The sequence below is a fragment of the Juglans regia genome, chromosome 5 (assembly GCF_001411555.2).
Source record: "Juglans regia cultivar Chandler chromosome 5, Walnut 2.0, whole genome shotgun sequence".
Classification (NCBI taxonomy): domain Eukaryota; kingdom Viridiplantae; phylum Streptophyta; class Magnoliopsida; order Fagales; family Juglandaceae; genus Juglans; species Juglans regia.
In genome coordinates, this window is record NC_049905.1 from 5,468,760 (window position 1) to 5,487,359 (window position 18,600).

General features: G+C 36.8%; 1 protein-coding gene across 1 annotated transcript; it reads right to left on the reverse strand.

Annotated features, from left to right (window-relative positions):
* Positions 1-4,536: 4,536 nt before the first annotated feature.
* LOC109003401 lies at positions 4,537-5,073 on the reverse strand. The gene has a single exon (XM_018981516.2). It carries the CDS (start codon positions 5,071-5,073, stop codon positions 4,537-4,539), a length of 537 nt encoding a protein of 178 aa, XP_018837061.2.
* Positions 5,074-18,600: the final 13,527 nt, after the last annotated feature.

Here is an 18,600-nt window from a genome sequence, read left to right on the forward strand (position 1 = left end):
TCTAATGACACATGAAATAGTAGGTGATCCAGGGTCTTTGTACTTAGGTGGTGTGTGCTTTTGAATAATGGCACTAACTTGCTCAGTGAGAAAAACCTTTTTCTGCACATTTAGTTTGCGTTTCACAGTGCATAAATCCTTTAGAAACTTGGCATAAACAAGAATTTGTTTAATAGCATCAAGAAATGGAATGTTAATCTTAACATGTTTAAGAATTTCTAGGATTTCAGCATACTATATTTCTTTATGCAAAGAAAGCAAACGATGTGGAAAAGGTGCATGTATGTGACATGCATCATTATTTAGATCTAAAGTGCTTGACTCACCACTAACTAAGGGAGGGTTAGCATTTTTACCTAAATTTCTTGCACTATGAGCAGGGATATCCACAACCTTACCATTCCTCAAAGTTGTAATGGCCTTCACTGATCTCACATTGGCCCCTTCACCATTACTCTGAGATGGTAGACCTTGCCCTCGTGGATTGGGTTGGGGTTGAGCTGGGAATTTACCCTTCTCTTGATTACTAAGACTAATGGTTACTCTAGTGAGGGTCCCTTTGATCTCGTTGATGGCTTGGGCATTTTGGTTCTTGATCGTGGCCTGACTTTGCATAAACTGTTGTAAGTTAACAGTTAGTTGCCGAATGGAGTCTTCTACTCCATTTTTTTGCATTAGAGGGGGCTGATTTGCAAAATACGAGGGTCCCGAGCCTTGGCCAGCTACTGCATACGGGGTGTACTGACTTTTTCCTTATGTAGATGGCCCAGATTGTTCATTTTTCCAACTAAAATTTAGATGATTTCTCCAACCTGCATTGCAAGTATTAGAATAAAGTCCAGAAAAATTCGTAGAAATCATATGCACAATGTTGGATTGATCAAGCAAAACTTCCTCAAGAGCAAGAATTGTTTGGCATGCATTAGTCACATGCCCTGGATCTTCACATATGTTGCATTTTTCAGAAATTGATGGTAAAACATGCATTTCATTTACTTTCTTAAGCTCTAAAGATTCTAACTTTTTAGACATTAATGCAAGTCAGAAACATCCCAAGATTGGGCATTTTCAGCCAAATAGTCAAAATATTCAAAGGTTTCCTCGAGCCCTTTGTTGAAGAATTCACCATTGCACGTGGTTTCTACAAATTGCCTCATTTTTTGTTCTAAACCCTCGTAGAAAAAGCTTATGATCCTCCAATTCTCACATCCATGATGAGAGCATGCATTTAAAAGGTCTTTGAATCGTTCCCAACAATGATAAAATGTTTCCACATTCTTTTGGCAAAAATTCATAATTTGTCTTTTCAATGCATTAGTTCTATGCATGGGAAAATTTTTCTTTAAAAATTCAGTTTGCATTTCTTGCCAAGTCCCAATGGATCTTGGTCTTAAGGAATGCAACCATGTCTTAGCATTTTATTTTAAGGAAAATAGAAACAATTTTAATCTTATGACCTCTTCAATGCATGTTCTATCCATAAATGTGGAACAAACTTCTTCAAACTCTTTGACATGCATGTAGGGATTTTCGGATTCCATGCCATGAAAATGTGGTAGCAATGGAATCATCCCGGGTTTAAAATTAAAAGCTTTTGCATTAAGAGGCAAAATGATGCAAGAAGGGGTGCTAGTCCTAACAGGCTGTAGATACTCTATAAGTGTCCTGTTTTTATTTACCATTTCCCTATCATGATGTTCATCTTCAGCCATGATGTTATCAGTGTCAGATGATGTTTCAAGAGAAAGTGATGCGGAGTTAAAAGATACCAATGATTCTGTCCAAACCAGCCGAGATGTTTGGTCTCTAGTCCAATCAGTCATACACACAAGTGCAAAAAATCAAAGACAATTAAAAATAAACAGAGAAAAGGGAAAAATATCAAATATCACCCAAGCTGTGAAGAGCTCCACAAACGCTCTTTCACCAGTAGAGGAATGCTCTGATAAGTCCAGGATCGTATTCCACAGGGACAAAGGATTATCAAAGCATTTGTGAAATTTTGTTATGTAAAAAAAAATGTATTGACTATGAGAGATGAAAAATAAAATGAAATGCAATGTGAGGAATCTTGAAGATGAATTAAGAAAAGAAAAAGTATGAATTTAATTTCCATAATAATTAAGTCAAAATTGGAATTAAATTTTCTAATCGAATAGGCAAATTAACAAACACTTGGGATGGGTATGAGACTCTTTTTGTTTCGGTTCTTAGATAATTTTTTCGATTAACAACCCAGTCAAGGCATTGATAAATAGAAGATAAAAAGGAGTTATGCTCAGGTTTTGTAATATTTTTCTAAGGAATTCACTACTTTACTAGCCAAACACACATTAACAAACAACTGAGAGAAGCCTTGATAATTTTCAAACTTTTGTTGTGCCTTACGTCAACAACAAATCAAGAGCAAGAGCTGCAATCTATTTTCCATTCGAATCCGACTAGCAACAAGTGACATCAACATTTATCAACAAAATATTGCATTAAACTGGAACCCTAAACAAATCAAGTCTCATTCCACAACCCAAGCTTCAGAAATTAGCTACACATGGTATTTCTAACAGCAAAATCTAATCTAAATAAAGCCATTACAAAATCTAAGAGCAAAAGAAACCTAAATGGGTTAAACCCTAGAATGCAAAAATTAACTTCTCAAAGAAAACACTTTGTCCAAAATTGAACAAGAAATGCTGAAAATGAAACTGAGAATTGACACCGTCTGAAAGAAGAACCAAAATAAATCCCAGAAAAATAAAAAATGAATCTCGTCAACGAAAGTAAAGAAAACTAAAAAAGAAAAGTCTAAGGTAAATAAAACTGCAAAAACTAGCTAACCCCTTCACCCAGAAATTTATCTTCCTTTTATACTCAGATTCTTCGCTCATTCTTTCTCTCCTGGCATAACAGCTTCTTGTGGTCCCCAGGTTTTCTCCGTTTCAGGCGTTTATCTCCTCGCTGCAGCACGTAGGCTTGGTCTCCATTTTATTTGTGTGTTCCACTACTGCCGCACATAGGCATCAGGCGCACCCACCAATTCCCAAATCTTGAGGCGTAAGTCATGAGGCATAAGGCATGAGACTTGTGGCCCCATTTCATTCTGCACATGGCCTTTCTAAATTAAATTTGGTTGCAACTCTAAGAATCCTCATGGATTTCAGCCCTTGTACATGGGCCTTTTTATGATGACTTCTTTCCAAACTAACTCCTTGAGCCCATCTGAATTTAATTAGAGACAAGAAAAAAAATCATTTCACATGCCAAACAAGATTAAATCACATTATCTAATTAATATTCTTATTTTAACACATAAAGCTCTTTTAACCCAAGATATTTAAGAGTATTAATATCACATAATTGACCATTAATCACCCTACTTGCAATGCAGTATAGATCGCTCCCAGCTTGGGGTCAGCTTGGTATTTCATTTTGATGGAATCAAACCCAGTCATGGTCACCGTGAGGGTGGTAAGTAGAGCAGCCTTACAGCTCAAGGCGTCAGCAACTCTACTTTTAGATGCTTATGTTTGAGTACAAAGGAGAACAGCTAGAAGAAGTCTACCCAGCGAGTGTGTTTGGCGCTCAAGTGTTTCTGAGTTTGGAGATGTCGTAGGGAATCATGATCTGTGTAGAGTATAAATTCCCTGTGGATGAGGTAATGTCTCCAGTGTCACAGGGCTTGCACTTGTGCGTAAAATTCTAGATCATAGGTTGAGTAGTGGCGTCGGGTTTCATTGAGCTTCTCACTGAAGAAGGCTATGGGATGGCCATGTTGGCTAAGTACGCCACCAATACCTATGTGAGATGCATCGTAAGCAACTTCGAATGGTTGCTTAAAATCTGGTAGCCGTAGAACAAGGGCCTTGGTGTGGTTCTGTTTGATAGTCTGGAATGCCCGTTCCACGGTCGTGGTCTATAAAATGACCCATTCTTTGTGCACTCAATAATGGGAGCCATGATACTGCTGAAGTTCCGAATGAAACGCCTGTTGAATGAAGCAAGCCCATGGAAGCTACGTGCTTCGTGTACATTCGTTAGAGTGGGCCAATCCCAAATAGCTTGTACCTTTGATGGATCAGTAGAGACCCCTTGGTCAGAGATAATAAATATGAGAAATGCCGCCTAATTCTTTGGGTGGATGGAAAAAATCTCGAATCGTAGAACTTGTAGTACTTTACGAAGGTGGTCTAAGTGGGTAGAATAATCGCGGCTGTACACAAGAATATCGTCGAAATAGACTACAATAAACTTGTTTATAATGGGCCGTAAAATCTGTGTCATTACCTACATGAATGTACTGGGGGCGTTTGTTAGTCCGAATGGCATCACCAACCACTCAAAAAGCCCATCCTTTGTCTTGAAAGTTGTTTTCGACTCATCGTTGGGGCGTAGTCAAATTTGATGGTAGCCACTCCGCAAGTCAATCTTGAAAAAAATTTGCACACCATGCAACACATCTAGCATATCGTCCAAGCCAGGGATAGGGAATCGGTATTTTACTATAATTTTATTGATGGCCCAACTGTCAATGCACATGCGTCAGCTACAGTCCTTTTTAAGAGTGAGTAAGGCGAGCACTGCGCAAGGGCAAAGGCTCTCACAAATAAACCATTTGTCAAGTAAACTCTGGACTTCTTGTTGTAGTTCTTTGTGTTCGGTTGGACTCATCTGATATGCAGGCAAGTTGGGCAAGTTTGCGCTTGGAACTAAATCTATAGCATGTTGTATGTCCCTCATGAGCGATAATGCTCGAGGTAGTTCGTCTGGAGTAATGTCAAAGAATTCCTCCAAAAGTGATGTCAATTTTGTTGCCAGTGACTTAGTCATTGGTGGTGGCCCAGTGGATTTGGCAATTAGTGCAAAAATAATACCACTATCTTGGCTTACTTGCTTGAACCCTCTCAATGCTAGTATCCGCTCTTCGCCATAAGGGTAGTCAAAGTCATGTATTTTCATGGGTTGTAGGACCACTTTCCTGCCACCAAACACAAAGGAATACGAGTTCTTATAGCCATCAAACTTGACTCTTCGGTCAGAAAACCAAGGATGCCCCAAAAACAGATGGCAAGTTCTCATAGGAATCACGTCACAGCACAAGGAATTAACATAATGTTGTCCTAGAGAGAACGTGATCAAACATTGATGCCTCACCAGAATGGAGGTGTCGTCGACCCAACTCAATTTGTATGGTTACGGGTGTTTCTCTACTTGAACCTTGAGTTTGTGTATGATCTCTTAGGAAATCACGTTCATTCTGCTTCCGTTGTCAATAATCAGATTCAGAGACTTCCCTTGATGCTCCACTCGAGTAGGAAATATGTTATTGCGCAGCCAATCATCACCAATCAAGTCTTCCTTCTTATGCCTTGTTAGTACCCGGTGAATCACACAAACATGTAATTTAGAACCTTCTAGAATTTCTTCAGGCTCCGTGACTTCGAGTTCCTCATCAGTATCTGATGTGTCTTTTTCTTCTATTGTCTTGAACTGGTGCTCGCTCACTAGGGTCAACCTTTGTTCTTTTGTGGGGCAGACCACTGTAAAATGTTCACATCCTCCATACTTATAGCATTCCTTTGACTTGCTTTTGTCTGTATCGCGTTCTGAACTCCCTTTTTCTGGTACCGACAAAGCTTTGTTCCAAGAACGTTCTATGTATGAAACTTGATTTTTCTGGTTTGAAATCTTTTTTTGCGTGGGAGTTGTCCAGTTGGACATGGGTTTCCAGGAACCCCCGTATGCTGCTCTAGGCAAAGGGCCAGCTAATAAGCTTCTTCAATGCTCGTTAGACGAACTGTAAGTAGGTCCTTCCGAATGTCATCTCGTAGGCCTGCTTTATAACGTGCAATTGACTGGCATTCCGTCTCAGATTACTCGGCTACGGATGCTGAGTTCATGGAATTTTTTGGTGTAGTTGTCTACTGAGGCCTCCCCCTGCCTCAATAATAATAGCTCTACAAATTACATCTCCTCATAGTCGATGGGTAAATATTTCTCTTGTAGCTTTAACTTCATCTCTTCCCAATCTGTAATCGGGGTTTGGTGGAGCCTATGCAGCTATTCTTCAACACACTACCACCAAACTCTTGTTTGTCCATTTAATTTCATTCTCACAAAACGGACCTTGCGATCAACTATCATCCCAAACCAATTGAAGTAGTCCTCTAAGGCAGTAATCCTGTCCTGGAAAGCGGCATGGTCTAGCTTCCCATGGAAATTAGATACTTCTACTCTAATTAGTCATATAGCCTTATCGTGGTGATTTTCGAAAAATTCTGATCTATTCAAGAGAGATTCCATACGGGTTGCAAATGTGTTCTCACCATTATACCCTCGCGGCATCCACCGAGATCCTTGGAAGGGAGTGAAAGGTGGTATGTGTGATTGGTCCTCGCTACGTCCCTCTCCTTTGAGATGTAGTTTTTTACCTTCCGGTGTGTCCTCTTGCTTGTTCGCACTTGATCCCTCCAGTTTATCAAATACATGATTCCAAACAATATCAGCCTTCTTGTTGAGGGAACCCAGTTGGTTAATTACTTCCAGTAGGAGGTCATCTCTTTGTTGTGGTGTTAAGCTGGTGCCGTTGGGGTGCTTGTTACCTCGTGTGCTCATGGTGTTGACGATGGAACCTTCGACTCTTGATACCAAAATTGACGTAGGACCCCCGAATAGTAATAAATAAATAAAAACTCACACACTACTCGCGTCTCACCAAAGTACTCCCATCTCAACATCCAAATATGTTTTTTATTCAATCATCAAAAGGTGCCTCCAAGTTTACATTTCAGATCCTTAAATAAGCAATAAATGCAACTAAAACTCTAGTAGACTAGGACTAGGAAACAATAAAACACTAACAGACTAGGACTAGGAAATAACATCTACGTGGGTTTCAACACTTATTGATAAAATAAATTACTGACTTAGCCTTATTGATAATGAAGACTACTACTAGAATTTATCCATTAAGTGTTGTTGAGTCCCTCTCGTATTCGGACTTGTCATTAGGTCATACCAACATGGAACTTATTTCCAAACTTTCAAAAAATGATCTTGTGAGAGGTTTTCTAAAAGTAAGCTTACTTAAACTTTGTGATGCATGCCAGTTCGGTAAATGAACAAAAACTTCTTGTAAAACTAAGAAACATATTTCCACTACTAGACCATTGCAACTGATACACATGGATCTTTTTTTATCAAACAGAGTTGTAAGTCTAGGAGAAAAATATTATGCATTTGTTATTGTTGATGATTTCTCTAGACATACTTGGGTCATCTTTCTTACTCATAAAGATGAGGCACATAATGCCTATACCAAACTATGCAATAGAATTCAAAATGAAAAAGGTTATATTATTTCAAGTATCCAAAGTGATAGGGGAAAGAGTTTGTTAATAAAGATATTGAAACTTTTTGTGATGAAAATGGTTTTATGCATAATTTCTCTGCACCTCGAATTCCTCAATAAAATAGGGTAGTAGAGATGAAGAACAGATCTCTTCAAGAGATGGTAAGAACGATGCTCAATGAGAGCAACTTGCCAAGTTATTTTTAGGCCAAAGCGATACGTATTGCTTGTTATGTTATAAATAGAGTTATGCTAAGGTCTAAGTTAGATAAAACCCCTTATGAGCTTTGGAATGGGAAAAAAAACTCAATATTAGTTACTTTCATTTATTTGGATGCAAATGTTTCATTTGAAATGACAGGGATAATTTAAGCAAATTTGACAAAATCTTATGAAGGTATCTTTCTCAGGTATTCTACTAATAATAAAGCTTATAGAGTATTCAATAAAAAGACTTTGACTGTACAAGAATCTATGCATGTAGTATTTGATGAATCTAATCCTCTATTCTCCAAAAAATCTGTTGATGAAGAAATAAAAGCTCTAAATAACATGGAAAGCCTCAGACTCAATAAAGAGAACACCAGAGAGGACGTCCAACATGGAGACATCGGGAAAGATCAGCAAAACTTAATGCAAGATGCAACCAAACAGTAAAAGCTTGTGAAAGATCACCCACTAGAACAAATTCTAGGAGAACCATCACGAGGTGTAAGTACTCGATCATCTCTTAGAAATGTTTGCAATCATACTGCATTTTTATCTTAGATTGAACCTAAAAATACTGATGAAACACTTCTTGATGAATCTTGGATTCTAGTTATGCAAGAAGAGCTAAATCAATTTGAAAGAAATGATGTTCGGACCCTTGTTCCTAGACCTAAAAATCATACTCTTATTGGAACAAAATGGATTTTTAGAAACAAGAAAGATGAGTCTAGAGACATCACTAGAAACAAGGCTTGACATGTAGCCCAAAGTTTCAATCAAGAAGAAAGAATCGATTATGACGAGACATATGCATCGGTCGCAAGATTAGAAGCTATTCAATGCTACTTGCTTATGTTTGTTATAAAGATTCCAAAATTTTTCAAATGGATTTTAAAAGTTCTTTTTTAAATGGTTTTATAAATGAAGAGGTATATGTTGAGCAACATCCAGGTTTTGAAAATCATATTTTGCTAAATCATATTTTCAAGCTCACAAAAGCACTATATTGTCTCAAGCAAGCCTCTAGAACTTGGTATGAGAGACTTAGTGGTTTCTTAATTAAAAAAGATTTTTTAAGAGGAAAAATCAATACAATCATTTTCATCAAACATGAAATGGGTGATATTCTTTTAATTCAGATTTATGTGGATGATATAATATTTTGTACTACTAATGAAAATATGTGCCAAGATTTTGCCAAGAGTATGCAGGAAGAATTTGAAATGAGCATGATGAGAGAACTTAACTTCTTTCTTAGATTTCAAATCAAGCAAGCAAAAAGTGGAACATTCATTAATCAGTGAAAATATATCAAAGAATTACTCAAAAAGTTTGAGATGGAAGGTGTGAAGGAAATTGGAACACCAATGAGCCCAACCACCAAACTTGATAAGGATGAAACCGATAATCCAGTTGACTCAAAGTATATCAAGGTATGATTGGTAGTCTATTATATTTGTCAACCAGTAGACCAAATATTATGTTCAGTGTATGTTTATGTGCACTTTTCTATTATCTCCAAAAGAATCCCATTTGATTGCAGTTAAGCACATTCTTAAATATTTTGTTGGTACAATTGACCTAGAATTATGGTATCCTAAACAAACTTCTTTCTATCTGATCAACTACTTAGATGTAGATTATGCTGATTGCAAAGTTGATCGAAGAAAGACTAGTGGAACATGCCTTTTCTTAGGTCATGCACTTGTTTCATAGTTTAGTAAAAAGCAAACTTCTTTTTCATTATCTACTCTTGAGGCAGAATATGTTGTTGTGGATAGTTGTTGTACTCAAGTTCTTTACATGAAGCAACAACTTGAGAATTTTAAGCTCATGTACAATCACATTCTAATAAAATGTGATAATACAAGTGCTATAAATCTTTCAAAGAACCCAATACAACATTCTAGAACTAAGCATATTGAGATTAGATATCATTTTCTTTGAGATCATGTGCAGAAGGGCAATATTGTACTAAAATTTCCAAGCAACACAATCAGTTGTCAGACATTTTCACAAAACCCCTGCCAGAAGATAGACTATGCATGATTAGAAGATAAATATGAATGATGCATACAATGAATATCTATTGAATATTTTTATTTCATTATCTCAAACGACTTATAAAAATTTGAGACTTTTAGCCTCATTTTTCAAGCGATCTTTTTCTTCATATATCAACATGATATCCTTATCTAAAGGATTAGACAGTTGAAATGAAGAGACAAGTAGGAATTTTAAATCCTTATTCTCCTGCTTTAAGTCTCCTATTTTTTTGTTAGACTCATGAACAAGTTGTTGAAGTACATAAATCTTCTCGTTAAACTTCAACCTCACGAGTTCTAGACTGCAACCGTCGAGAAAATGTGAAAATGGACGATGAGTATTGAGTACCGAGACTCATAAGTTCATAAATAGCGTCATCATCTTACTTGTGAGTCAGATCACCCTCATGCTATATCATGGCATTTATGATAGATGCAGAAATAACTTGTGACTGAGGTGAAGAAGATTGATCATTGCATTTATTGATCACGAGGATTACTAAAAGAAGATTGATGAGCAATTGAAAATTTGTAGAATGAGAATGCAGATTAATTACAGAGATGTGAAGAAGACATGATGCGAATTAGATGAACCTGAAGACTGCTTTTAAAGAGATAGAAATAAGAACAAGACAAACTATCATCTCTTCAAATTTTACTTAGTCAAGATTACAAGATATGTTGGATGCATATTGTCAAAAGATATTTAGTTAAGCTAGCAAGATTAACTGTAGATTGTCCCTATCTTTCTAGTAAATGCCGAATCTCTGCTATTATCTGCTGATGTTGACTTTGTATTTAAACTCTCTCTTGTTCCAACTCCTCTATTTGTGGTTGCAGGTCATGAGCATACCAATCCGCAAATTTCTTCAACTCCTTATACTTTCTATCTTTATTAGCAAGCCTTTCACGCAACTCAAATATTTGACTGTTAAGTTGATTACCTCACTCACCCTTGCCAATAACCTTAGAGACATGGTCGTCACAGAGGCAGCATATTGAGCACTGAGCATTTTTTTTTTTTTTATTAAAGTGTTAGGAGCACTGAGCATTCTTGATTCTGTAACAACCTTAGAATCAGTCCTACCAGAAAAACGCATCTTTGCTCCTATCATGGTGTTGACGGCATCAAGAAAGAAAATTGGTGGTTGAGGCGTAAAGGGTTCCTGATTCAAATCTGGAACATTAATGGAAGAAAGTTTCTCGGCCATACTATCGTTCTGGATAAACAAAAACTAGGTCAAGGAGCAATGTGAGATTTTTTTTTTTTTCGTGAGCATCCGATGGGTGAAAATGATCATTTTTTTAAAAGAAACCCAGAACTTTCAAATCTTTGCAAAATTCCATTTGTCAATAACATCAAGCGGATTTAAATCTCCTTTCGCACTGAGTTGATAGAGCAAGATCTCAAGGTTTTGCAACACTTTTCAAGACCCAAGCGGCTCCCATCCCTCCAAAATTTCTACTAACGCACAAATTTTATTAGTCCATTAGCTACTACGGTTCCTTTTTAATGATGCCAAAAGGGGGAGGAGTTTTAGAATAAGAACATTAATATGTTCTTGCCAATACTTTATTTTAAATTAACATTCATTGAATTATTACGCTTGTTATATATACTTGGAATTATGTTTATCTATTGCTTGAAAAACTAACGCACATTCTCAGGGGGAGCTAAAGTATTACTATAGGCCTCAAAATTCTATGAAATATTTGTCATCATAAAAAAGGGAGAGATTGTTGAGCCTAAGGTTTCAAGTTTCATATAATTATATATGTACATATGGATTTTCATGATAACAAATGAACTTAAGCATAAAATAGTCTCAAGCTCAAGTTGTCTATATAATGAGCCAAACACAGCAACAAATCAAGCATGAGTAAAAAAAGGAACAAACTTACAAATAAAACTCTTAGAGTACTTTTGTACATCTCTTGATAAAATTCAAAACTCGATTAAGGCTCAAAATTAATCTTTTCTTAGAAAGCATCAAATTGTATTTCTCACATGTGCATGATATATTTGAAAATTAAAATTTGAATTTTTAAAAGATGATTGATTGTCATCTTTCACATATGCATGTTTTGTTTGAAAATTTTAAAAAGTGATTGATGCTCTTTTTGACATATGCAAAAGGTAGATGATTTTGTTTAAAAATTTAAAAAGTAAATAATGCTCATTTTTTCAATTTGAGAACTAAAAGATTAGGTTTGAAAATTTTGAAAAAAGAATGATGTTGTCTTTGACAATTGCAAAAAGAATAATCTTTTATTTGAAATTTTTGAAAAGTGAGTGGTGCTCCTTTTTGACATGTGAACGTTTTTAAATTTGAAAATGAAATCTCATATGCTTATGAATTGCTCAATTGAGATCTTAATATTAACAATAAGAGTATACACATATCAATTGCAAGTTTTACAACATTCAATAAAAATTTCAATCTCTCTTCTCTAAGTATTGAGCCTTAACCCTTATTCATTTTGAGAGAGATATAGTTTGCGTTGTATTATTCTTATTTCACTCATTGAGGAGTGTTCTTTGATAACTTACCCACTATCAGCTCTTGTATTAGTAAAAGTGTGTATATAACCCTTGTGCGTGTAGAAGGTGTTCTACACAGGGAATAGTCGAATCACCACGTGTAATGTAATTGTAAGTGTAGAGGGTGTTATACATGGATTCTTTGTAGCAATACTGCTCCAATGTGTAATATGTTTCTATCTCCACCTAAACGAGGTTGAATAGTGAATTTGAGAATCCTTAAGGGGTAGCTTGAGGCGAAGATGTAGGCAGTGGGGCCGAACCTCGTTAAAATACTGAGTTTGCTTCTCTCTTACCCTTACTCTTTATATTTACTGTTGTTTCGTATTTCATTTATATTTTATATTGTGTATTTGGTTTATAATTATTAATTTTTTAAATACAACTCAATTCACCCCGTCTTGTGTTAGTCATCTAGGCAACAAAGCCTTTATAAGTACTGTTTTCTTCTCTCTTACTCAGTTTGCTTCTCTCATAACCTTGATGAAGCCTTCTTATTGGCTGGAAAAAGCCTTTATAAGTACCGTTCATCATCACAGAATACGATGGAGACTTCACACACTTCGCCACCAGTTTACAAAATCTGTGAGAAAAACCAAAACCTGCAAGGACTGTGAAAAGAAAATCCCAATGCACCCTATCATATACCTTTGCCATATCGATATTTACCTTAACATTCCCTCATTGAACCTTTTTATTAATGGCATGAGTCATCTCTTGTGCAAGAGAAATATTTTCAAAAATACTACGCCCAAGTATAAAAGCACCTTACTCAGGAGAGATCAAATGACGCAATAATCCTATCAACCTATTTACTATGATCTTAGAGAAAATCTTATACGCAACCGAGCAAAGACTAATTTGTCGAAATTTATCAAAACTCTTAGGATCTATTACCTTTGGAATAAGGACAATATATGAAGAAACATAAAACCTCAGCAACTCAGATCCATTGAAAAAATCCCTTGCCACCTCCATTACATCCTCCTTCACAATATCCCAATAAGAGATATAAAAAGAAGAACCGAAACCATCCAACCCTGGGCTCTGCCTCGAAATGGAAAACATAGATGCCTTAACCTTTTCCTCTGTCGGCACTTGACATAAACCTGAGTTAGCATCCGCTGAAACCATAGTATTTAACAAAGACAAAAGATCAGCTTGCACCAAATCCTTCAAAGTTGAGAGAAAATTTTTAAAGTAATCCACTACCCCCATGCGCACTTGTTCTAGAGATTCCAACAAAGTCTCATCTGCAAGCTGCATATGTGTAATAACGGAAGCTTTCCATCATTAATTAACCACAGCATAAAAAAATTTAGAATTCTGGTCCCCCTCCTGAAGCCATTTCTTCTTGGCTAATTGGGCTAGTCTAATCTCTTCTCTTTTCTTCCAAACATCAAGTTCCAGCTTAGTGACATGATAATCAGCTTCAGTCTCCTCTGAGTAACCAAATTGGAGTTGTTGCTCAAGTGACTCTAACCTTTCTTCAAGCTCCTTTATATTTAGATCCACAGTACCAAACACAACTTTATTCCAAGTACGAAGTTCAGTCTTAGTTCTTTTCAGTTTAGCTGTCAACTTCACAAGACCAGAACAATAAGTAGGCTTCTCCCAAAATTCCTTCACAAGACTAAGAAATGATACATGAGAACTCCACATGTTTTGAAACCGAAAGGGAGAAGGACCATACCTCGTCACCACCCATGCTAATCGAACCACCAAAGGTCCGAAGAGTTCCTCTTAAGATACTCCAATTCCGCCTTCTCAAACTGATAAGTGAATGCCATATTGACCAATTCCCTATCTAGACATGCCCATCGTCTGGCAGTACCCTCTTGGCCATTGCACCAAAACATGATATTACCTTGGCAACTTAACTCTACAAGGCCATAAGCATCTCTAGGCAGTCATTAAAATCATCCATCGCCTGAGCAGATCTAGGAGAACCACCAATTCTTTCACTGTCCTCCCTAATTATGTTGAAGTCCCCCACAATAAGCCAAGGGTGATCATTCATATTGATAGCCACCAAACTCTCCCATAGATCCCTTCAATCCGCCTAAGTGCACTTAGCGCAAATAAAAGTCACTAATGTCTTCATAGATGCCAACGAAAACCATCCAGTCAACATATGATTTGACAAACTCAAGACTTCAAAAGCATAAGGATCCCTCCGTAACAACCATATTTTACCCCCATCCCTTCATTACAATAGTAGCTATTAAAACCCAAAAAACTAGCTAATTGCAGCAATTTATTCTCTCTTGCAAAAGGCTAGAAAAGAGCTACAATAGCCCCATTATACTTAGTAACCAAACTATGCAACCTACGTCTAGAACTGCCCAACCCCCTTATGTTCTAGGCAAGAATGGCATCCGTTTTAAATTTAATTTTGCTGTTCGGGTAGATACACACTCTGAGTGACGTACAACTTGATTCTTCTCCTTATAACTTAATGCAGAGCCATGATAATGCTTCGAGTCATACCCCTTATGCTTTGCTAACCCTGCAAGGTTTTCCTCTTCCCCATCAAAACCATGTGATGTACGAATGGGCTCATCCTCCATATGCGATTTCAGCACAATTCTACTTTCCATTTCTAAAGCTTCTGTCACCACAGCAAAATGACCACGTTCCACACCAGGCATCATATGAGGACCTTCAACAAAGATGAGATCTGTCACAACCTGATTTGGAACCTTCTCCACTCCCTTGCTCAGCTGATCTTTTCCTACAAGATCTACTGGGACCACCTTTTGGATCGAAGATAGCTCATCAACACTTTCTTCAGATGCATGCCTTTCCAACGCCTCTACTTCATCACCTTTCTGAGAAACGACTAAAACCCTCGTTCCTTCATTCCCCCACCATTCTCTCGCCTTTCTCATCCACCACAGTATCCTTCAATACCCCACTATTAGGCATTGAAGTCATCCCATCAACCATGACATTATCACCCTGAGCTTTGTTTGTTTTATGTTTTTCTTGCCAAACTTTTTTCACACCCCCTAGGGTCATCCTTCACATGGTATTGCGCACCCTCTCCAACCCTACAAACCACAATAGTATGGCCCTGCCGACAACATTTCAAGCAGTAAAAACCCAGTTTCTCATACTGAACCTCCTACCAGAATTTCTTATTAGCTACCACAATAGGAAACCCTTGTGCCGGTTCATTTGTAAGATCAATCTCCACACACATGCGAGCCCCCAATGCCCTAATATTGCACAACGTAGTATTTTCAGTGCCCAGAAAACGTCACAATCTCGTTGCCAAAATCTGCAAACAATTAGTGTGATATATGTGCATTAGCAATCCTGCAAGAAAAATCCACTACAGGGCTAACATAGATTCCTTACGTAGATCAAAATCGTTTGTCCATCGAAACAATCGAAAAACACACCTAACAATCAGTCTGCCTTCAGGTGCCCAACCATGTACAAAGTCCCTCTCACTCTACATCTAAACCAAAACATAATCCTCGTCCATCACACTAACAGTGGGAATATCAAGCAATCCCAGGACTTCACGATCGCTAGACGGATATCATCAATAAGTGGCCTAGATCTCATAAACTTCAGGACAAGAGCAAACGAAAGTCTTCTGCAGCCTTCAACATCTCCGGCTTCTTGAAGACAAAACCAGGTTCTCCATCAACATCAACATGATAGCACATCTGAAGCTTAAAGGAAGATTGTGCCACATTCTTGGACACGACTTGAACATACGATAAAGGACCCATAGCCCCTGCATGAGCCCCCGCCGAGGAAGGAGGGGCAGAGGACTAACCACAGGCGAGAAAACCGAGATTCTACGGAGCGATTTCAAAATTCCTCTTGTTTATAGCGGCCCAATTGAATTATTTTTGTATTTGCACTAATTAAGACACGTGTTTTATTTCATGGAATAGAGCCTTGATTTTTTAGTTGGATTTTTTTATGATATATATATATATATATATTTCATGGAGAATCGATCGTCACTCTTTAAAATAAGGAATATTTATTCCTTTTAAATATGAAATATTACTCATAGATTCATTGGGTATGACCATTTTATGATAGAAAAAAGTTTGTCCTTAGGGTTGAGATTTTTTTCTAAAAAAGCCTTCACGAAATACTCATATATCATAATTATATCTCTATTTAGATTTCATTAATTCGTTATTGAAAAATTAAAGATGTAGCACTTACTCATCACATCATGGCTAATCACGAACCGGCACGTGTCACATATGTAGTACTATTAGCATGCTAAGTCAATACAAAATGTTGAAAATATATAAAAAATACTAATAAAAAAGTCAACTCATTTAGAAACATAAACACAAAAATTTTAAAAAAATATCCTTAGAAATTAGAAACAAAATCAAAACTCATCAAATAAAACCATTTCGAAAAACCAAAATGATTCAAATTACAAACTAAAATAAAAAAAATTACCATATATAAATATTTAAAAAAAAAACTATATTATAAATTAAATCACACAAACTTTATTTTTTTTTGTTTTAAAAATGTAGAAACAAAACAACAACTCATAGCTAGACTATATTTTTTTTTCTTAAAAAATAAAATAACCAAAATTAGATAGTGAAAAGATTAAAAAATCAAATAGTGAACTTAATAATAGAAAAAATCAAAAACAACAAAAAAAAAATGATAAAATGTGAATAAAAACTAAAAAAAACGGCCACCCATGCGTGGCGGACCATAGGGCCACTCACAGAGTCATCCAAGTCGGCCTGTGTGGTAATTGTTTCTTAAAAGTTAAAAATATAAGAAGAATAGTTTCTTTAAATATATAAATACAAAATTATTATTAAAAGTCGCTTGAAATGATTAAAACTTATATAAAATCATATATATATGAACCGCATCATCCTTGCGTCAAATTTACTTGAACTCTTAGCACACTTCCAACTAATAACCCATGTCATATCATATTTTTGAGGCTAGCGAGGCCCATGGTTGCACGCATGTTGGCATTATCACCCGTGCCATGGCCTGCCAAGCTCTACTCTATTGGGATCAGCGTCTTCACTTTGCATGTTTCCACCCCATGAAAACCAAAAGCCCACTCCATCATCGATCCTCGTTGCGGCAGTTTAGCCTGGTTAAGCACTGGCCTTTGCCGACACCGACAAAGCAGTCTTTCCAGGGCGAGCGTGCGCGCACGAGAAAGATGGAAGCAGGGTCGGAGGAACTGTAGGGCTTTGGCGTACCAGCACGAGAGGAAAGGTAATATTGGGAAGGCATTGAAATCAATGTTTTGAATACCGTACCGGATGGCGTACCGGTCAAGACACTGGAACGAAATATTTCGATACCGGTACCGTTTCGTGTACCGTTTCAGGATAGTCGATATATGAATAAATTATATATATAAATATATATAACAATTATATTCTAAAATAATAGTTTATATATGAATAAATTATATATAAATATATACATACATATAAATTATAAATAGTCTAGTCTAAATTGGGGGTCAAAAAATGAACTTGTAGTTTGAAAAAATGAAAAAAAAAAAAAAAAAACACAAGCCCAAATATCGGCCGGTACCGGCCAAATATAGGCCGGTACAAGCCGGTACAGGCCGAAATTTAGGCCGAAACGGCCGTATACCGGCCGGACGGCCGAAACGAAAAATTTCGGCCGTACTGGCCGGTACGGTATGAAATTAAAAACATTGATTGAAATGCCTTAATTTTAGGCAGTGTATGTGATTATCCATATTTTAGTATATTTTTTTAATTGAATGATTTTTTTTAATTAATTTAAATATTAGTTTTCTTGTTTTAAATTTATCGAATTTTTTGTTAGATTTATTTTATAATTTTTAAGTTGTGAAATTTACTTTAATGTACTTTCTTAGTATTAATTATCGTTTTACATTTAAATTGCTCTTTACTTTAAATCAGTTTAATATTAGACTTTAAAATTTTTGTATTGTTGGATTTTTATTATTATTTTATTTTAACTAGTCATTGTGTTTAAGTTATTTTATTTAAATTTACTATGTTGGATCAATTTTGTAATCCAAATTGTGAGAACTAGACTCCATTTCTTTCCCTCACCTTTTCTTTCTCCCTTTTTCTTTTTCTCCTCTTTTTCTTTTCCTTCTCTTTCTTTTGTCTCCTTATTTCTCACGAGTCCCTCCCCTCTCCCCCGTTCGTTTGATTCGTCAGCCCCAAGCTCCGTCGTGCACCGTCCGTGTCCGCCACCACCCCTCCCAACCTCTTCCTCACCAGCCGGCGACCACCCCCTCTGTTTTCAACTCCTCCCGCACTGCCGTTAACCCCCACATGCGGCCTCAAGCCGTGGCATTCCTTGCGTCGTTGCGCCGCCGTCGCGCCACCTCTAGCCACCATCTCTTCACCACGTCATCCTTGACCTCCCAGCAACCTAAAGCACTCATATTTAGCTCCGATCCGTCACCAATGAAGCTC